Here is a 23250-nt window from a genome sequence, read left to right as displayed (position 1 = left end):
GCTGTAATCAGCAAGATTTTCTGATACTCAGATCTAACCATGTCACTTGTCTTCTTAAAAAAACTCAGTGCTGGGATCCCTGGGTGGCGCAGCGGTTTAGCGCCTGCCTTTGGCCCAGGGCGCGATCCTGGAGACCCGGGATCAAATCCCACGTCGGGCTCCCGGTGCATGGAACCTGCTTCTCCATATGCCTATGTCTCTCCCTCTCTCTCTCTCTCTCTCTCTCTCTCCCTCTCTCTCTGTGACTATCACAAATAAATAAAAATTTAAAAAAAAAACTCAGTGCTGGGGCGCCTGGGTGACTTAGTCAGTTAAGCATCTGACTCTTGATTTCAGCTTCTCGGTATCTAGTACTTTATAACTTCACTATGGCAATAACTGGGTCTTAGTCCTCCTTGTCTCCCTAGCACCTAGCATAATATGTGGAATGACAGGCATTCATTTCAGTATTTGTTGAATGAGGAACATTATATTCCCTCATTCTTTTCCTAAGATCAGCACTTAAAATTAGGTGTTGTGAAGAAAACTCACATATTACTTTGTAACTTTGAGTTTATTCTTCAAATAACTTCTTAAAATAAGCTACCCATGAATGACTTTTATACATAAAGCTCTATCTCACATTCATTTTCCTAGTAGGAATCTCCCAAATTTTGATACCACTTTGACAATGTGTGGTATCTACTGTGAAAACATAATCACTGAATTATCTAATTTATTTTCTTGTGAGAGCAAAAATGTAGTGAAAACTTGGAAAAGGCAAAATATAGCATATTAGAAATGTTATTATTAAATATACTAAATGTACTAATTAACTGATTCTGTGGAGTTTCCTAAAATTGCCTAGGCTAAAAACCACCCTGTGTGCTCCAGGCACCTTTTTAAGCCTTGTGAATATAGCTGCTCCTCCTTCAGAGCTTTCAATCTGATGCAGAGAGACAACTAGCAAAAAAAAAGCAAACCAACAAATAAACAAAATAATCTTAGATGTTTTAAATGGTATGAAGAAAACGAATGAATTGATACAATAGACAGTAACTGGGATGGAGTGGGAGCTGAAAGAACTACACAATTTTTTAAAAAGTGGTGAGAAAAGCTGGCATTTGAACTGAGGCCTGAATGATAGAAATAAATCCACTGTACAAAAAAGCCAGGAAAATATTCCAGGCAGATAGGTGAATAGCAAATACAAAGCTCTGGTATTAAGAAGGAATAAACCCATGTAATTATAGTATAGTGAGTGAAGAGAATGAAGGTATAAGATTGAGGAACTAGACATGGATCAGATCATGAGAATCTTATAGGATATTTTAGGTAAAATATTTTTACTTTAAGGAAAATATTTAAGACTATTTTAGGTTAGGGATCCCTGGGTGGCGCAGTGGTTTGGCACCTGCCTTTGGCCCAGGGCGCGATCCTGGAGACCCGGGATCGAATCCCACGTCAGGCTCCCGGTGCATGGAGCCTGCTTCTCCCTCTGCCTGTGTCTCTGCCTCTCTCTCTCTCTCTCTCTGTGACTATCATAAAAAAAAAAAAGACTATTTTAGGCTAAAGACTAAAGTAAAATAGTGGGAAATCATTGAAGAATTTTAAACACCCTTAGGTCTTTAAAAGATCGCTTTACCTCTTGTGTGGAAAATGGACTTAGAGAAACGGCAAAACTGGAGTCAGGGAGACCAGATCTTAGATTTTTGCAGTATTCCAATCAATAGATGACAGCAGCTTAGAACAGAATGATGTCCATAGAAATGGAGAGAAGTGGGCATTTATGAAGTATATTAGAGAGGTAAGAAAAAAATGATGTTCAGTATAGAGGTAAGAAAAAAATGAGGACAAGGGAGGAGTCAAAGATGATGCCTGAGCTTAGACTTGAACATCTGGGTAGATGGTGAGGCCTTGTCCTGGGAAGGCGGAAACTTGGGGTGGTCTAGATAAGAGGCAGTTTACATTTTGGACACGTTACATTTGAGGTGCTCATTAGTGTTCCTTTACAGTCATGGAATAGATGAGATCACTTAGGGGAAATGTGTCGATAGGGAAGGAAAAAAATCTGGGACTATGACCAAGAGTGCTCTAATATATCTAAAGGTGGCCTGTCTGCTTCAACCTGTGGTATTTTTAGTTAACTGAATGAGATTTGAAACCTTAGGATGAATTTCCTTTTTATAGTAGTCAGGTCTTTTGAAGCCATACAAAAAGTTAAGATCACAATCTTTGCAATTACTGACCATTTTGTCACGTACTTAGGATTAAATTTCTTTTTTTAGAGAATCTTCATTTTGCCTTTTAGGTCTTGATATTAAATGATGCCACAGATATGCTTTACTAATATCTCTTGTAATTATGAGGCAGTGTGATTTAATTGAGAGAGCATTTTGATTAAAGACTGGGTATGAACCCCATTTTTTCATTTAATCACTGTATGACCTTAGGAACATTAAATAACTTCTCTGAGTCTTTAATTCCCTTACTTAGAAGATGAGGATAATGACTACTTTTCAAGCTTGAAGTAATAAAAATAAAGTACAATAGTAAAGTTAAGGTACAGTAGAAAACTCTCTTGGCTGAGGTCCACCTAATCATATAACAACATTAATCAGTGAACTAAATTTCTGTGCAAAGAATGCTGACCAATGTCCAAAGCATTCTACATGCCCTTACCTTATTCAACGCCATTCTAATGTTGTCTGTCGTCTGTCACTTGCTTTACAAGTGTCATTATGTTTGCTCCCAAACTAGGTTATGCCTATTTTATTTGTTTTGGAAATACATAAATAAATATACCAGTGATATATAAGTACAGAAAGAGAAAGTTACTTCTTTTAAAACTGAATTGGATACTTCAGAGAATTTGCTGTTATGGTATGTTTGGACAAACTACTCTGAAGGAATAGAGGGAATACTGTAAAAATCTAGAAAACTCTGTGTTTGGATTTCTTATCAAGTGCCTCTAAACGCTTGAACCACATTAATGGAGCCAAAAGTAGAAATAATTATAGATGATACATTATGGATGTGGTTTGTGTAAGAAAGACATTCAACACTGAAACACTCATACTTTAAAACATAAAGGTATTGGGCAGCCCCGGTGGCGCAGCGGTTTAGCGCCGCCTACAGCCCGGGATGTGATCCTGGAGACCCGGGATCGAGTCCCATGTCGGGCTTCCTGCATGGAGCCTGCTTCTCCCTCTGCCTGTGTCTCTGCCTCTCTCCTCGCTCTCTCTGAATGAATGAATAAATAAATCTTTAAAAAAATAAATAAATAAATAAATAAAAATAATAAAGGTATTAAAAAAAAAAAACTTTGTATATTCCAGATGAAAAGTCCAGACAAAATCCTTATCCTCCCTTAGGCCTCAGACCTCTTAAAAATTTCAGGAAAACTATAGACATCTTCCCAGAACAGACAAATACACAACATCTTGCAGATAATTTCAGAGTGTTTAGGAGTGTACCTTAAGCCTCTCTGTGGATCACAGATGATCCTTCCTTGCCTTAGGTGCTTACTCTAGACCTACTTTCATCTCAGATTGATGAATTAAATGACCTATCAGTGTTGGTTGTAATATTTTGTTTGCTAAAGCATTTAATGTTTTCTTAACAGAGACAGCATATATATTATTTTTGGCTAAATAATGCTGTAAAATTTTGCTTATACTAAAGGGCAGTAAATCAATTATATTTTACAACTATTTTTAAATTACATTTTGTAGGCATGGTTAGGATTTTATGTCACATACACATAAGCTATATAACTGAACTAAAAACGTTTAGGACACTGATGGGCTAAGCAATTCCCAGCAATATAAGGAATTCCACATTCTTATACACTTGTATTAAAATACGTAGAAGAGGGATCCCTGGGTGGCGCAGCGGTTTAGCACCTGCCTTTGGCTCAGGGCGCGATCCTGGAGACCTGGGGTCGAATCCCACGTCGGGCTCCCAGTGCATGGAGCCTGCTTCTCCCTCTGCCTATGTCTCTGTCTCTTTCTCTCTGTGTGTGACTATCATAAATAAATAAAAATTAAAAATAAAATAGGTAGAAGATAATAATTTTACCTTAAACCATATAACATATTGTATAATATGCTTGAAATTATATAGGGAAATTGAGTACAGCTTCATTTAAATTCTTTAATTAGAATAAAATATTCTTTAAGTGCCATAAAGTCATACAGAAACAAAATGTCATCTATCTCTATACCTTCTGGCAAGCTACACTTAAATCATCCCTGGTAGGTAAGAATGTTTCTGTTTTTAAAGATCTCCAGTGAAGAGATTATATAGCTTTACTTGGCAGTTGTTTCAAGTGTAATACCACTGTGAAACTCTCTGAAAAGTCTTACGTTTATCCTAAATCACTAATGATTAGGGATTCATATATGGAACTCACCATTATGTTCTGTAATGAAGAGAAAATTTCTCACAGGTACTAGAGAGTTGGAGCATCCTCCTGCATCTTTCCTTTATTCCTGCAGTGAAACATCCTGACAAAGAAATAAGGAGTTGCAGAGCACTGACAGGCAAGCTCTAGGAAGGTCTCAGGGGATAGAGTTGGCAAAATCACTTTTCTCTCCATCCTTTAATACCTCCTAAAATTTCATTCAGAAGTGAGAGTGAAGGAAATGCTTAACTGAAAAATAACCTTTTCTTAGCCACTTCAGATCCTTTGTAGAAAAAACTAGAACATAAATAAATCTAAATAAACAAAAATAACCTTTATCTAAAATGTTTTGTGGTAGATCCCTCAATAAATGTTCATTGGACAAATAAGAAATAAAATTTTCTAACTGCCAGGTTTTCTGTAGAACTGTAGCCATAAATCAACAAATGTTTATTGACACCCTATATGTAAAGCACTGTGGTAAATACTATGAAAATTAAAAACAATCCCATTTTTAAGTTCCATTATACTTGGGGAAGAGTGTATGTGTGTGTGTGCATATATGCTATGTATGCTTACACACACATATAAATGAGTAATTAGCATTATAACAGAATTGCTTAAATGCCTTGGAACATAAAATAACTATAAGAGGTTTGATTTAAGAAGACAACTGTCTGGATTAAAATGAACTGGGAGGGAAGGAGGTATAGAATGAAGAGAGAGTGCCTGAGTAGCTCCATCAGTTGAGCATTCGACTTGATTTCAGCTCAGGTCATGATCTCACGGTTGTGAAGTCGAGCACGTATCAGGCTCCACACTGGGCATGGAGTCTGTTTAAGGTTCTCTCTCCCTCTCCCTCTGCCCCTTCCCCTGCTTGTGTGTGTGTACATACTCTCTCTCTGAAATAAATAAAATCTTTAAAAAAGAGAGAGAGAGAAGGGGGCAAAGGTAGAATCTTAAAAAGTGGGGCAGGATTTTAAAGAACAATCTAAAAAAAGAAGATACAGAAAATGACATAAACATGAGCCTAAACATATTATATATATAGTTTATATGTGAGACAATGAGAACCTAACTGAAGTGGAAAGCTTCTATTGGAGATAAGGTTGGAAGGAGATATTATACAAAATTTTGGAGGATTTTGAATAACAGTCTCGGGAATTTGGATTATTTTGTCCAATAGAAGAAAACCACTGGAAGTTACTGCTTAAGGAAGCAAATTATTACAGTGACTTAGAAATACATTAATAATGTAGGAGATAGTATGCTGTATTAATTTAGTGCTTCTATATGCATTGTGATGCACGTTACATAATTTTTTTCATTTGATATTGAGAAGTCTGAGCAGTTAGCATTTGAAATAAATCTAAAAACTTGAGTTGTGATGAGGGCACTTGGGTGGGTCAGTCGGTTAAGTGTCCAACTCTTGGTTTCAGGTCATGATCTAGCAGCCATGAGATGGAGCCCCACTTCAGATTCTCTCTCCCTCTCCCTCTCCCTCTCCCCTCACTGTCACATGCCCACTTTCTCTCTCTCAAATAAATGAATAAATAAAATATTTAAGGGACGCCTGGGTGGATCAGCAGTTGAGCATGTGTCTTTGGCTCAGGACATGATCCAGGGTTCCGGGATCAGATTCCGCATCTGGCTCCCCAGAGGGAGCCTGCTTCTCCCTCTGCCTGTGTCTCTGCCTCTCTCTCTGTCTCTCATGAATAAAGAAATAAGTAAGTAAAATCTTTAAGAAAAAAAAAAAAAGAACTTGAGTCGTGATGTTAACACTATATAGAAATGAAGAAGAGATGCAAGAGACATTGCAAAGAGTCTGTTTAGGAGCAAACTTACAAGTAGCATTTAAGAGAATGTGAGAAATACAGTTCAGGTGTTTAACCTAGGCAATGAGGGCAGAGATGTCATTGATATAAAATTGGGTAGCAAGAGAAGAAGTAGGTTTTCAAGGAAATGCAAAATTTTGTTATTAGGCATGTTAGATTGGAATAAAAGGCTGAACCTTTAAGGAAGAAGTCAGAAATAAAGATATAACTTGTTAGTCTTTAAGTGAATGTGTAAATCTTTATATTCCTAGAATGCTTAATACACAAACTTACACACATATACTCTTCACTTATTCATTCAACTAACATTTAGCAATTGCCTGCCATGTTGCAATGTAGGGGAGTGGTTAAGAGCACAGAGCTTGGAACAAAAGGGCCCAGTTTTTGAATCCTGACTCTACAACTGGACTAGCTACATGACCTAACTTTATTTTTAAACTTCTCTGTTTTTAAATTTTCTCATATGTAAAACTGAGGATCTCATAGGGTTATCATAAAAACATGAATAATTTAATCTAAATAAAACACCTAGAAGTGCCTGGCACACAGTAAGCACTATGAAAGTGTTATCACCATCATCATCATCATCACTGTTACTTGCCAAGCTCTGTCAGTACCAGATCATAAGGACACAAAGATGACTAACTTGCATACGATACAGTGGGGGTTACAGAGCTTGATACACAAGAGCATATTTACACAGATTAAAAATAACAAAGTTTACAATTTGAATCTTTGTGATCTTAAATTTTGTGGGATATTATTACTATCTAATAGCACTTGTCAGAAATTATTATATCATATAAAATATCATGGATTGTTTAGGTATCAAACTATGCAGTAGGTGTTTTCTGAAGAAGTTTTATATAAACTGAATGTTGGCTAACTTTATAAATGGGTTCATTATATTATCTTAATCTCAGTAGTACTCAAAGGTTATTTTGCATCAGCACTAATATGCATAAATTTCCCTGTAATTACATTTGGCCTAAAAGACTGGTCACTTCAGTTCTTTTGCCTTTCTACATTTTGTTATGTTGAGGAGCAGCAGTAATTTTAAGTTACATAAATTGAAAGTAAGTACAGCAATTTATTCTACATTATTATTACCAGCAAAGGAAAGCAAAGATAAAAAAAAAACATTTGGGTTTGTCTGTCATGGAATCAATGATAGATACTAAGTCTCCTCATAGTCCATGTCATTTATGGGTGAAGCCATTTCCCTCTTTGTTCTGTTATGGCAACAATTATCTTTTAACCACCATATACCTTGTACTTGGCACACAGTGTTCAGTAAATATTTGTGGAATTGATTTGTGGATGACATTATTTTTTGTTGTCTCCTGTGTATTTGTAATGAATTGCTATTCATACACCTATAGGACACTTAAGAGGCTTACCATGTTTTTAGGCTGTGCAGCTCATTTGGAAAAGATTCAAAGCTGAAGTTATTTTAGAAGTGTTAATCTGTTGATTTATTTAAGAAGCAGAAGGTCAGAAGATAAAAAAACAACCCTGAATTAACTGAGTATTTTAATATTCAGAAATCTGATCTTTTTAAAAATTAGTTTTAAGACTATCTGCATCTAACCTGGGACACTTGAAATTATGTTTGGCCAAAAGCAAGATAATGCTTATATATTGGGGGGAATTAAAAAAAAAAAAAAAAAGAATACAGCCAGCTCTATGCTTAAGATAAATCGAGCTAAAAAAAAAAAATCGATAAATTGAGCTATTAAAGCAAAAAGGATATGAATATATAAGATATAATGCATATACAACCAAAACACAAATACCAATTCTGAATATACTACACTGAAATGTTGGAGTGGAAATTTAATATTACCTTAAATTTCCAAGAATTGAGCTCCTCTAAGAAGCACTGTATATGAATCTTAAAAATGCATACTACAGCTAAGAATCTCAATAGCTTACGTAATTTTATAATAACAAATACTTTATCGATTTAATATGAATCTATGTTCATTTTAATGGCAAATAATTCCTCAAGAAAATAATATTGAAAACAAATATTTGAGTGCTTTTTGAATATATGTGTGTGGGTTTATTTTGCTTTTTTCGTGTGGTAAAATAAACATAAAATTTAACATTTTAACATTTTTATAGTTGTGATAAAATACACATGAAACTTAACCGTCTTAATCATTTTTAAGGATACAGTTCAGCAGTGTCCAGTGTATTCACATTGTTGTACAGCCAATCTCCAGAATACATGTGCATTTTTTAAAGAAAGAAATAAGCCCTTTAAAATATGGCCTATTAAAAAGAGACTTTATTTTGCACATAAGAAGGTATTTTTGTTCAAAACATGAACATATATCTCAAATAGATTCTATTTTGTTAGATTTTTGAACAATGATATTAATGGCTTGGGGGTGGGGGGGCACTGTCTCTTGATTAATAGGAGTGAGCTGAGTCGACAGAAACTTCATACCCAAGAGCTGCTTTCTCAGCTGGAAATGGCAAATGAAAAGGTAGTTGAGGTAAGATAATGACTCTCCCGGGAAGTCTGCTGCAGCTTGATACACATGTTATAGAATTTTACCTGAGCCAACTCCAAGTTAATTCTCTACTTGAAAATGACCATACAGAGGTGAGTACTCCTTGTAGAGAAATCATCCATAACCTAAAAGTCCACATTTTATAATGTGAATAAAAGCTTTGAAAGTCAGTGATTCATCGTATGTAAATGACAAAAGGCAGAGCTCTTATTTCAGTTTCACCAGTATAACTTGTGCCGTGTTGCAGAAAATGTGTTAAGATCCCCTTCATTTCTAAGCATGTCTAAGTCTATATTTTTTAGCCTGGTCCTCTAATTTTGTTTTAATTCAATACATAAGATGTGTAGAAATTACTTTCGCTACTGGAATATATTAAAATATTCCTTCAGATTAATGCTTTAGAACTAAATTCAGCAAGAGCTCATCATTTTCTCTTTGAATTTTTAAAAAAGTAAACAATTTATAGATTATGACTAGAGCTTTCTGGAACTCTAGTTCTTCGTTTCATGTTCTAACTTCGAATTTATTAGTTGGAATTTCATCAATAGGCTATATGGTCTGCTATGTTTTTGTGGCCATCTGTAGAAACTGTAGTGAAATCATTACTCTCAAGTTTCAAAGCATTATAAATTGATGTGAGCCATTTAGAAAACAATAGCCAGTAAAATACTTGTTGTCATGTTTGTTTGTTTTTTTTTTAAGATTTTATTTATTTATTCACAAAAGACAGAGAGAGGCAGAGACACAGGCAGAGGGAGAAGCAGGCTCCATGCAGGGAGCCCAATGTGGGACTCCAGGATCACGCCCTGGGCCAAAGGCAAGGCGCTAAACCACTGAGTCACCCAGGCGTCCCTCATTGTAGTTTTTAAAACTTCTAGGAATCTGTACTTAAGGAAATAATGTAAAATATGAAAAAAAAATCACAGAAATTCAGATATTCAGAATAATGGAAGATTAAAAGCAACCAAAATGATCAGTTGAAAAAGAACAGTCGCATATATTACGATTTATCTAACCTGGACTGTTCCTTAACCATTATGGTAGCAGCATAGAAAAATGCATATTGTATGTGGTCTGATGGTACCTATGAAAATGATTATAATGGATGATGAAATTTTCCCCCCAAGTTTTCTCTAATGTTAATGATGTGCCTTTTAAATTTAAGACTACATATTTAAATATCTTAGTAAATTGAAACAGCCAATATAGTTCTCTTCATAAAATTTAATTTTGCTTTTGGGCACAATAAGAAATATATAAGCTTATTTTAGCAGATTATTGTTATGTCAGTATTTTATATTACTAGGCATGACGTTCACTGTTACCACTTATATGTTAGGAGCTGGGAACTAATTCTTCATAGAAAGTGTGTTTTTCTTACTGTTCCTGATTAGACTTGGTGTTATTCTCTCAATTCAGACAAGTGTCAGAAAACCACATAATAATTTTAGTTGAACAAAAACTTTTTTTTTTCAGGCTAGTAAGTATGGAGACGACTAGTACATTTTTTAATTGATAGTTTCCTTGAACTTGTCTGTATGACAGCATGTTGTGACAAATTTATATTCGTGATGTCTGTGTAGTTCCCTGAAGCTGTTCTAACAAAGTGTGATAAACTTGGTGGTTTAAACAACAGAAATTTACCGTCACTCAATTCTGGAGGCCAGAAGTCCAACATCAAGAAGTCAGAAGGATTGGTTCCCTCTGAGGGCTATGAGGAAGAATCTCTTCCATGTCTCTCTCGTAGCCTCTGGTGTCCTCTGTGTCCCTTGGTTTGTAGATGGCGTTTTCCCTGTGTCTATGTGATCTTCCCTTTGAACATGTCAGTCTCTGTGTCCAAATTTCCCCTTTTTATGAAGAGACTAGGCATATGGATTAGGATCCACCCTAAAAATCTTACCTTAATTATCAGCAAAGACCCTATTTCCAAATAAAGTCACATTCATAAGTACTAGAGGTTCAAACTTCAACATCCATTTTTAGGGACATAATTTAATCCATACTAATGCCTAGTAACTGTTGATGATCCTAATATCCTCTAGAGTATACAAATGTATTGAGGAGCAAGTAGAAACAGAGTTCTTCCCCCTTTTAAGTAACACTTTTAACATACAAATCATTTAAGACAAATCTCTCTCTTAATTCACAATTTTTATAATGAATATTTTCTGTTCTTCCACCTTAATAATGGCAGCATCACAATTTCTCTAGAAGCTTGCTCTCAGTTAGTAGTTCTGAATCACTAGCAAACAACATCAACACCTAAGAACTCAGTAGGAGTGCAGATTCTCAAAATTCATCCCATCCTACTGAAGCTCTGGTTGTGAGGCCCAGCAGTCTGTGTTCTCACATTCCAGGTGATTTTGAAGCAGTGATCTAGCATTTCAAGGTTAATATCAAATATTGAAAATCTTGGTCTTCTGATTCACTTTGATTTTGGATTTAATTCACTTTCTTTGGTAACATGTAGAGGGGGAAAAAAACAATTTAATCAAAGTGTAAAACCAGTTTTGAACTTCGAAGTTCATAATTTGAAAAAAATGTAAATTTGGAGATCTATTATCTTTGCATTTTATAAGGGATAAAGTGATACTCCAATTTTTCATTGATTATTCCAAAAAACCTTTCTGTGTCGCATATGGATTTCTAATTTGTTTGTTTTATGTTTCTCCAAACAGAATGAAAAACTAATTCTAGAGCATCAAGAAAAAGCCAACAGACTTCAAAGGCGTCTAAGTCAGGCAGAACAGAGAGCAGCTTCAGCTTCTCAGCAGGTAGGGAGCTTCCTCATTATCCCTGGAGAGTAAGTAGTCTGAGTAGATCAAAGATAAGAAAAGTTCCTCAAAAGTTCCCAGAGAACTAGCAGTTTTATTTTTACTTGATTAAACTATTTAAAATTAGTCTCTTTAATATTTCAGGTTGAAAAAGTAAACTTTAAAAACAGAAATAAACATGGGTTTCCTAAATTGACTCCTAAATCTAGAACTGTGCTGTCCAATATGATAGCCACTAGCTGTAAGCAGCAGTTTAAATTTAAATTATGAAAATTAAGTAAATTAAAATCTGAAATCCTCATTACACTTGCTGGATTTCTTTTTTATTTTTATTTTTTTTAAAGATTTATTTATTTATTCATGAGAGACACACAGAGAGAGAGAGAGAGGCAGAGACACAGGCCGAGGGAGAAGCAGGGAGCCTGACATATGGGACTCGATCTCAGGTCTCCAGGATCAGGCCCTGGGCCAAAGGCGGCACTAAACTGCTGAGCCACCCGGGCTGCCCTCTTTTTTATTTTAAAGATTTATTTATTTGAAAGTGAGTGCACGTGCAAGTGGGGGAAGGGGCAGAGGAAGAGAGAGAAAATCTCAAGGCGACTCTTTGCTGAACACAGAGCCCAGTGTGGGGCTTATCCCAGGAGCCTGAGATCATGACCTGAGCGAAAACCAAGAGTCAGATGCCTAACTGAATGAGCCACCCAGCTACCCCACACTGGCTGGCTTCAGTAGCCATGTGTAACTATGATCCTCATATTAGCATAAATAGAACTCTATGATCACAAGAAGCTCTCTTGGATAGCATTGCTTTACAATTTTGTTCTGGGGCAGCCCGGGTGGCTCAGAGGTTTAGCGCCACCTTCAGCCCAGGGCCTGATCCTGGAGACCCGGGATCGAGTTCCATGTCGGGCTCCCTGCATGGAGCCTGCTTCTTCCTCTGCCTGTGTCTCTGCCTCTCTCTCTCTCTCTCTCTCTCTCTCTCTCTCTCTCATGAATAAATAATAAAACAAAATCTTTAAAAAAATTTTTTTTGTTCTGTCTAGGCATGTATCATTGACAGATTTGGAAGTAGAAAACATTGCTTTGAATGTAATATTTCAAATTGCACTATTTTTACTGTAATTTTTAAATAGAAAAAATGACATAGGTTAAGTTCATTTAATGAATATTTGTATAAAACCATATAAATTAAAATACCATATAAAGGGGATCCCTGGGTGGCTCAGCGGTTTAGCGCCTGCCTTTGGCACAGAGTGTGATCCTGGAGTCCCAGGATCGAGTCCCACATCGGGCTCCCTGCGTGGAGCCTGCTTCTCCCTCTGACTGTGTCTCTGCCTCTCTCTCTCTGTGTCTCTCATGAATAAATAAATAAAATCTTAAAAAAAAAAAAGAAATATCATATAAAAGTTGTTCAGTGGGTAGAATGCAGAGAATCAATAAAATACTAAGAGGTAATTACTCATATGTACTTATCATATAAAGGAAATGGGCCATTTGTTCTAAAGTGGGAGTAATAGTCCCTGGCTCCTATTAGGGACAATGTGAGATCATCTAGTGATTATAAAGATAGGCTGGAAACAGTTTAGATAGATAGATGGAGAGATATAGATAGGCAAAGAAACCATGTTACTACATTATTAATTACATTTGGTTGTTAATATATTTCAATCAAAATTAATATGTATAGATATTACAGCGTTTCATACATAGTACAGCAGCTCTAAATACTCATTGAATTCAGTATATATATGTGATATAGATTTTTTTTGAAATCTACTTGTGATATGAACAAGGCATGGCACTAAAAACAATCCAGTAATTTGCCCTTCTGTTCCCCTCTCTCTTGAAAGTACTTATAGCTTTATCAAATAAATTTAAGTTCTTATGAAATTATGAATTAATTAATGGATTAAGTAGTTAATCATTCAAGATATCATTCATTCATTTAGATTATATGTTAACAGAAGCCACAGTGTACTGGGCAGTATCTTCAAGTCTGTGTTCTGCTGTCGGGCACGTAACCTAGTACCATTAAGTAGCCTTGTGATTTGGGGCAATTTCAACCTTTCTAAGCCTCAGTGTCTTCAGTTTTGGATAATAACACGTCCCTTACAGAGTTACTGAAAGATCAAAGGAATTAACACATATAAGCATTTAGTATAATCATTAAGTGGTTAGTAATAGTTATATAAGAAATTAAATTTCTACATCACAATCCTTAAAGCTTCAAGTTTATTTTTTTTTAAGGACTATGATAAAGAAAAATCCTACTTAAAATCAACTACCAGGATCCCTGGGTGGCGCAGCGGTTTGGAGCCTGCTTCTCCCTCTGCCTGTGTCTCTGCCTCTCTCTCTCTCTGTGTGTGTGACTATCATAAATAAATAAAAATTTAAAAAAAAATTTTTAAATCAACTACCTTGAGTTCTGTCTTAAAAAGAGTACAGTTACAGAACCTTAATTAGATTATGCAAGTGGCATCTAGTTTAGTCTCCCTCCTGACAGAATTAAACAGTCCAACACTAATGTTTTTCTCCTGTTATTTAAACTCTCTAATGACAAATATTTCACTATTCTCTTTGTGAGCTTTTTTTTTTAAATGTTGTGTCAATAATCACTTTAGATCTTTTTTTCCGTAAGCTTTCTTCTTCCATCTTGCTTTTATTTAAAGATGAAAAGTAATCATTCAGCATTCTCCCCATCTGCAAAAAGGAATTATTCCCTGGAGTTAATTTTTTTCTGTCTTAAATTAGTCCAATTTACAAATTTTATTAGCTCTATATTCAGTTTTTTAAAATCTTTATCTTTGCTTTCTCTGAATTCTTCCTAATTTTCCCATCTTCCTCTAAAAACTGGAAACTATCCTGGAAGGGCCTGATACTTAATGAAACAAGGAAGTGGAGTTACCAGATTATTATTTCCTCTAATGTGCATGTCAGACATACTAGTGCAAGCCCAGCATCATGCACAAACCCTGCATTGTTCTGAGTCCTCCATGCTCTTAATGTGCTGGTCTGATTAACTTTTTCTGCACATTCTTCATATATCTTTGGACAATAGTTATATGTTCTAAGTGATTAGTCTAAACTACTGAAAGCCATACTGTATTCTTTTGACACTAAAATCAGTGTGGTGAAGACTTTCTGTGCAAGAACACAAAACCTAGAAACTACAAAAAGAAATTAATAAATGTGAATATGGGTCAGCCTGGGTGGCTCAGCGGTTTAGCACCGCCTTCAGCCCAGGGTATGATCCTGGAGACCTGGGATGGAGTCCCACGTCAGGCTCCCTGCATGGAGCCTGCTTCTCCCTCTGCCTGTGTCCCTGCCTCCCTCCCTCTCTCTCTCTCTCTGTCTGTCTGTCATGAATAAATAAATAAGATATTTTTAAAAAATAAAAAATAAATGTGAGCATGTAGAATTTCAGATACCTACATTTTAAAGTCATAAAGTCAATGACAAACTGAAAAAAATATCTGCAATACATGTGACAAAAGCAATAGCCTTAACATATATGAAAAATGTGGCTAATAGTCAACAGAAAAAAGTGCAACTGTGTAATAGACAAAGAATAAGAAATATTTACAGAAAAGGAAAAGAAGGATAAATTGCTTTTGAACAATTAAAAATATGCTCATCCTCACCCATAAGAGAAATACATGCTTAAGCCATAATCACATATCATTTTTCACCATTTCACAATCATGTCAGAACATGAAGTTTGACAATACATTATGCTGGCACTTCCACACATCACTGATGTAAATGTGTGTTGGTGCAATCTCTTTGGAGCCCAATTTAGCAGCATCTCTCAAAAATTGTGATATGCATAACTTTTGACCCAGTCATTCTAAGAATTTATTCTGCAGGTGGTATACTTGCACCTGGGCAAGTCTGTGCAAGGAAGCCTGTCAAAATACTAATTGCAGCATTGCCTATAATTTTAAAAGATTAAAAGCCACCTAAATGCCCATCAATAAGAAGCCAATTAAATTATGGAGTATCCATACAGGAAGAGTTTGCTGCTGTTAAGGAGAATAAAGTAGATCTCACCTGGAGTCATTTGTAAAGCAGGTCATTTAGAAGGAAAAAAAAAAAGATGAGAAGTGTGTATAGTATTTTATCATTTTTTAAATAAAAAGAGTTGAGGAAATATATGTATTCTCATGTAGAATTTCTCATCTAGAAATATGCTTAGAATATGGAAATAGTTGTCTCTGGAAAGAGGACTATAGAATGAAGGACAGCGATGAGAAGACTTCTTCATGACGTATACTATTTTGTACTATTAGATTTTTTTTTACTTTGTGTATATAATATCAACTCCAATGATATTTAAAGACTATTTACCTTTCTGGTGCTGGCGAAAAAAAAAAACCTATTAGACTTTTCTTACTGTGATCTGTTATCATTAACAACCTTGTGTTGCACTGGCTCACAGTTTGTATTTTACTCACTTTTCTAGTTTTTATCTAGATGTTTTTCATCCATCTTTGAAATATGTTTTGGATTCTAAATATCATATATCTCTCTGAACTATGGAAATCGTATATGACATGCATATCTCTAGTGTAATACAGGTATTTTAAAGTCTCAGGAGTAAAACAGACATAACCTCTTAAAGGACACCCTTCAGTAAGATTATTTTCAATAATTGTTAAGTTGTGATCAGTTATACTTTGTATTAGTGTAAGATTTTCCATAGAAAAAGTAACTACTTACTGATTGTCTATTTTAATTGCAGCTCAGTGTGATTACAGTGCAGAGAAGAAAAGCAGCCTCCATGATGAATCTGGAAAATATTTAAAAATATTCATAGTTCACTCACAGAACTTTAGAATTGGGAAAGCTGTTGGACTAGAAGTGTATTGAAATGGTAAAAACCTGCAGAAAGAATGGTTAAGGCTTGTGTCATTTTGCATAAGCGTTTTCCATTCTGTTTTGAGGGTTATTGGAAAACAGAACAGTGGCAGCTTCCTGTAAGTAAAGAAAATATAACACTATATTGAGCTTCAGTGGAGAATAAAGCCAGCTGAGAAGAATTCATTGCCTTCATCGTGTCTATTTTTCAATTCCCCCTTTCTTCCCTTAAAAGAGCATAATTTTCAAACTACTAATCATAAGAGATTTTAAGACAATGCTAGAATTCTAATATTTCACGTTCCATGATTTAAGAATTTCACATCTAATTGTTACTCCTAACCCATTTTTTTAAGTTCCCAAGTATCCATTCTATTATAAACTCATAAATGTAATAAATTATGCACTTTCTAAAATGATGCTGTCATGTATTTTAATGTATAATCGTAGTGATTCATTTTTAATTTATGTGATTTCCATTATTTATCAAATATTGACATGTAAGAATTTGGAAAGTTTTATTTTTTGTTTTGCTCTATTACTCAAAGCAGTACTAATCAGATGGAGTCTTAAATTCTGAGAATGCATGGGCAATTGAACTATTACAGTCTAGTTGATTTTCACAAATCCACGGACTTAGGTATTCTCTGCTCCTAGTTGGAACTTGGTATATCCTGCTTTCAGGTAATTAGTGTAGATAAGTTTCATCTGGTTAACAAGTTATGAAACTATTGGAAAACCAGCAATCAGAAGCTTGGGACTGGTGCTAACAAGCTGAGTTAGAAAGGGAGTCTTTGGCATGGGTCTGAGAATGGAAGCCATGGAGTATGAGAGCTTGCCTTGAGGCTATGTGATGCGGCTGACTGCTTCTTCCCCTCCAGTTTTTGTGCTAAAGCTCTGATGGTGGCCTTCTTCCACTTCCATCACTACATTGTCCTTCCTCCCCACAGGATCTCTGCGTATACCTTGCCATCTCACATTCCTCAGATCACCACTACTCAAACATCCTGGCTTCAAGAGAGCCTTCCAGCCTCCAGACTAGGTTAGGGCCCCTGTATTTCTCATAAAGTGTGCTGTATTTTTTATTCATAGCACTTGAGAAAATTTGTAATTAACTCTTTTTGAATTTTCAGTGTTGTCTCCTCTCCAACAGTCAGCAAACTCCTTGAGAACAAGACTTATGTCTGCTCCCCTTCATTATATTCTTAGCATTCAACATAGCTTCTGGCACACAGAGGGAATGAATAACTGAAAAAGAATTTTTAAGGACAGGACCTTAGAAAATGTCTTCGTTTGTTGAATGAGTTCAGGAAGACGAGTCATTGAAGGAGACTGAACAGCAGCAATGAGAAGGTTGTAGCCAAGAGAATCCAATATGAAAAAAAACTAAAGGAGGCAGGGGTTCTTATGAGTTGGAGGGGATAAATGGTTGCTAGTGTCAAAAGCAGTGATGGGATGAAATAATACAAGTATGATAGTTAAATGATAATTAGGCACTTAGCTTACTTTCATTTCCTAAGAATTTTTCATTTGATTCTCTAATGTAAATTTCTTCCCATGTCATTCACAGACTAATTTCCATGTAATGAGTTATGTTCATATTCATGTTTATAGAATATAAAATTTATTTTTAAAAACTTTTAATTAGAGAAGATGTTAGAATTATATCGTACCAAAAAAATGAGACTGTAAGAAGAAACACTTCAGAAACTAACATTGTAGGCAAATGGAATGTGAGTATGATGATTGTCCTTTTTCAGGAATTAAATCTAACTTCCCAGACTCATTTCTTCAAGGTAAATCTTTTAGCATAAGCACTTTCTCCAGACTTTGGCCACAGGATCTCCTCTTTACATTTGAATGTTGATAACCCTCTCTCCGGTTGGATCCCTTTGAATACTTAGATATTCGTCCCAGTAAAGGATAGGCTCCTAACAGGCAGGTAATAGGCCCTTCTTGCCTCTGCTGAATTTGAACAGACGTAAGCTATGTTTACCAACAGAACTGAACATGCATGGTTATTTTTCTTTGAGAGAAGTTTGTTGGCTAATGATTACTAAATGTAAAAACAGTGGAGTTTTTGACTTCTCATATTGGTCAGTCTTGCCTTCATTTACAGAAACAGTATCATTTTTCTGTGAACTGTATTTTAGGAGACCGGAAATGAATAGGAAAGAGAGAAAAGAAATGATATAAATCTGAAATTGAGGACAACACAGCTAGTTCATTTTATTTATTCATGTTTCTTTATTTGTGTCTCCCTGAGGAAGAAAAGAGATATGATTACCTCTTCTTCCCTTTGTATACAAATATGCAAATTGGGGCAGCCAACAATCTTCTAATTTCTCCTCTGGTGTGATCACTATAACTACCCCAAATATGGGAGAACATTAGCAACAATTCAGTCATTCGTTTATTCAGCAAATATGAATATTTCATAGCTGCACAGTCTGCCAAGCCAACTCTCAGACAAATCAAGGAAGAATGAAAAAATACTTTAAACATTTTGGTATAAATTCTGTTCTTTAACCATAATATATTTTATCAATTTTTCCAAAATAGCAAATCTGTAATGGACTTTTTTTTTACAAACATTTTAATCAAAAATAGTTTTTTTAGTTTATTTAAAAATATATATATACATAGAGATAGGCGCTCAGAGGAGACACACACTGCAGTACCCCTAGTGTTATGTATGAAATCTGTCCCTTACCAGCCCTTCAAACTTGTGTGACTTTTGGGCAGTATTAATGGTCTTAGTTATTTATATAGAAATGAAATAAATATGTATATACTTAAATAACAAAAATCATAGGATGGGTGGGAAGGCATCCTTAACTTTTTGTAACACTGGCAGTCATCCAGCTACCAAGGAATGAAACAATCTACTCTAAGGAAGATGTTCTTAGAGCCTGAGGATTCACCACAAAACAGGCACATGTGCCCCACATTCCCGTAGACTCCCCCATATACTAGCTCTAATACCACTCTTGTTTCTTCCACTCAAAAGTATACTGGAATGTAAGCATGTGATCATAACATTATGGAGCTAACTTTGAATCTTCTCTAGTTTATTTCTTTCTAAATATACATTCTTAAAGTTCACTACTTTGTTTTTAGAAAACAAATTACTGCTGTTATTGTGCACCCCTGTTGAAATTCACTGGTGTGGAAGGAGTGGGGGTACTCTCCCTTGAGATGACACAGGCCACTTTCCAACAGTTTTGACCATTAGAAGGTTCTTCCCTACATCGAACTGAAATGTGTCTTCCTGCCTTAGTTCTACCTTGTGCAATAGAGTAAGTTTAAGCCATCATACACGTGGCAGGTCTTCAGCCTTTAGAAAATAATAATCGTTCTCCCTGCACTTAATAGACATCTCCATCTCAGAGGACTTGGTTTTGAGTCCCCTTGCCAACTAGGCACTGGTCTCTGAAAGCGCTCCAATTTTCATATATCTTTCTTTATTCATTCAATAAATATTTATTGAGCACCTACTTTACACCAGGTATACTTGGGATGCATCAGTCTTATGGCCAGAACCAAAAATTATATTCAGAATAGGTAGTAAAAAAAATTATTCCCTTGTTCTAGATCATGAGAGATGAGAGGGTAAGTGATTATCTAAGTAGAGGGAAGACAATGTATTAGAATCTCCAGGGCATAGGTACGGTTCAAACTACGTACCCTTCCCCTTTTCCCAACCCCAAGAACAGACTGACATAGTCTCTTAGGGAGACCTGCTTTGAGAGTTACTCTAGTTAGTGACTCATGGAAATGTACATGTAATTTCTCATTAGTATTTAGAATGAGAAAAACTATTGTAGAATGTGTACTTCCATCAATGCAGCTTAGTTCACTTTTTTGGAATTTGAATTTCACTGTTGGAGATATTGAGCATATTGTTGACTAAAATCTTTTCCAAAGGTTTTGTTGCTAAGCCAGATCTTTGCCCAAGAAGCCAGACTGGTCATTCATCTCTTTTACATTTTATTATGTTATTGCAATGTGCTGAAGTCCTTTGAACTCCAAATCTGTCATCCAGTTTGTTACTTATAAGCACAGGGACTGTGTCTGTTCTATTTTGTTTTCATGCTGGGTTTCTTGCACGATTGACAACTTCTTATTTATAGCAATGCCATCTACAGATTTGGTAAACGTACCACCCATATTTTCATGATAATCATGAAAAAGATGAGAACTAGACAGATGTGAATGCAGTTGATCTCTTAGATCACACCAACCACCAGCTCCCCTAATGGATAATTAATCAGGATCCATGGGGCCTGGTCTTCGGCCTGTTTCTAATCTAGCCCATTTGCTGCTGCTTCACCATCACACTTTCTGCCCAGAGAAAGTTCCTTTATGTCACAACTGGCATACTTCCCAGACCTAATCTAGTAATCCTGCCCAAGAAGAAAATGTAGTCAGATTTTTTTTTTTTTAAGGATTGATTGATTGAGAAGGGAAGGGAAAGAAGGAGATTCCCTGCTGAGCCCAGAGCCCCACTTGAGCCTTGATCCCAGGACCCTCAGATCATGACCTGAGCTGAAATCATGAGTTGGCCACTCAACCGACTAAGCCATCTGGGTGTCCCAAGATATATTTCTTTTCAGTAAATCCATGTAGTAGCCTAGTAATCACTTTTTTAAAAATTTTATTTAAAAGACTTAGGGATCCCCAGGTGGCTCAGTGGTTTAGTGCCAGCCTTCAGCCCGGGATGTGATCCTGGGGTCCCAGGACAGAGTCCCACATCAGGCTCCCTGCATAGAGCCTGATTCATTCTCTCTCTCTCTCTCTCATAAATCTTTAAAAAATAAAAATAAATATTTAAAAGCCTTGAAGCTTGGGATCCCTGGGTGGCGCAGCGGTTTGGCGCCTGCCTTTGGCCCAGGGCGTGATCCTGGAGACCCGGGATCGAATCCCACATCGGTCTCCCGGTGCATGGAGCCTGCTTCTCCCTCTGCCTGTGTCTCTGCCTCTCTCTCTCTCTCTGTGACTATCATAAATAAATAAAAACAAAAAAAAATTAAAAAAAAAATAAAATAAAAGCCTTGAAGCTTTTAATATGGCATGGAAATTCATTGTTTTCATTGTATTTTCAAAGAATAAAATCAGCAAAATATGCATAGAAAATCTGTTAGCACTAAGATTTTGAAGATTAAAAATATGAGACTAGCATCTCCTTTTCATATAAACTATAGGGGATAAAAGAGCATGAGAAAAGTGCACATTTCTACAAATAACCAAAAGAATGCATTGGGGAATCTTTCCCCGGATCTACAGTAATCATGCCGCTCTGTGGGACTAATATCTATTTATTGAGCACCTATCACATGTAAGATACATGCTTGGCATTTTGCATTTATTACCTCTCATAATGCAACAAACCCACTGGTTCAGTATTACCCTCGCCTTTCCAGAGATAGAAGGGATTATAAAAGTTAAGCAACCTGCTTCAACTACTCCTAAGTACTCCAAGTGAGAAAATGCCTTTGAAACACCAGGTTTCAAATACCATGCTTGTTTTGACACAGGAAATCAGTTAGGCTATCAGCCACTTTATACTTATTAAAAACAATCTAACATATTTATGATTTTCTGGTAAATATCCTTTTTTTGGTGAAATTGTTACCACCCACTAAAGAAATCTGAAAACCTTTAAAAGAGGGTATTCTGACTTCCTTTGCTTAGATCTCAATTTTCCACTAAAGTTACCTTTTACGTTATAGCACATTTCTTTTCAAGGTTTGAAAAAATTACCAAATCCCCCTAGATAGGAAGATGCTTTTCCTAAGAAATTTGAAGGTTTCCAGAGTTCTTGATTGAGTGATAACAATTTCACCTAAAAAAAAGTGTCCTACCAAAAAGTCATAAACATGTTAAATCGCTTAGCATTATAATAAAGTGGTTGATAAAATATTGTATGACTTTTTATGTCAAAACAAGCATGGGATTTTAGAGCATGATGTTTGAAAAGTATATTTACTCACTTTAAGTACTTGGGACTAGTTGAGGCAAAGATCACAGGGATTTACTATGAAAAAGAGAAACTCAAACAATTCAAACAGTAAAGCTGGAGCAGAGCCATAATTAGCAAGAAAGAGGGAACGCGCCCTTTGAGGCCACTACATAAGGGAGGAAAACACCACAGAAAACGATTTGCTTCATAAAAAAATTGTATCACACCGGTAATAATCCTGAAATTAGAATTTCATCAGCCAGATTAGTGGGTAAAATAACCATAATTAACCCATAATTATAAATGCACTATTTCAAACAGTCATATGTAAGCCTTAGTAGTGAGACTATCAGGATACACTAGGCATACATTAGGAATGACACGTTTTTTATTTTATCTTTGCTCTTTAATTTGGCATTACTTATTCTACACTTGATCTTAACCAAAAGACCGAGAAGAGACAACTTATTTCTAAAAACTGACCAGACTTCTTGTACTTTATATCACAAAAAAAAAACAGATTGAAGGTTTTGTATGGCATCAAAGTCTAAAGACAGTAGTCTTAATTCCAGACTTATCAAGAAACTGTAATTTTACCTAATTCTCTTTAACCTTCCAAACGGTGTGTCAGGACATAGGGAGAATTACGTTTTTGATGGCAGTGTTATTTTCTTTGATCCTGTATGCACATATTTTATCTGTAAACGTGTTACATAAATATATATGAAATGAAACTAATTCCATTCTCCCTAGAAGGCAGGGACTGACCACAGCTGAGAGTGTTGCTCATTATCCATTAGGTTATGTCCAGTCATTCAACCGGTGCATGAACATCAGGTTTTAAGCCAAGATTATTAGCTTTATTCTATAGAAATTCATTGAACTAAAGTTCACATGTATAATCCTCCGTGTACTT

The 23250-nt window shown here is 35.7% G+C and overlaps 1 protein-coding gene across 2 annotated transcripts in view; it reads left to right on the top strand.

The window, feature by feature from the left end:
• The window catches only part of SCLT1 (sodium channel and clathrin linker 1), a 188564-nt gene extending 171809 nt beyond the window's left edge, over positions 1 to 16755 (top strand). For both annotated transcript variants that reach the window (XM_055317108.1, XM_055317107.1), the window contains 3 exons: positions 8645 to 8723; positions 11420 to 11515; positions 16257 to 16755. In XM_055317108.1, the coding sequence (XP_055173083.1) occupies positions 8645 to 8723; positions 11420 to 11515; positions 16257 to 16319 (238 nt within the window). In that variant the 3' untranslated portion in view covers positions 16320 to 16755. The remainder of the gene's footprint in view (positions 1 to 8644; positions 8724 to 11419; positions 11516 to 16256) is intronic.
• The last annotated feature ends 6495 nt before the right edge of the window (positions 16756 to 23250 follow it).

Source organism: Nyctereutes procyonoides, unplaced genomic scaffold (assembly GCF_905146905.1).
Source record: "Nyctereutes procyonoides isolate TBG_1078 unplaced genomic scaffold, NYPRO_anot_genome, whole genome shotgun sequence".
NCBI lineage: Eukaryota > Metazoa > Chordata > Mammalia > Carnivora > Canidae > Nyctereutes > Nyctereutes procyonoides.
Note: the sequence above shows the minus strand (reverse complement) of the source record. Positions and strands in the feature narration are given on the sequence as shown.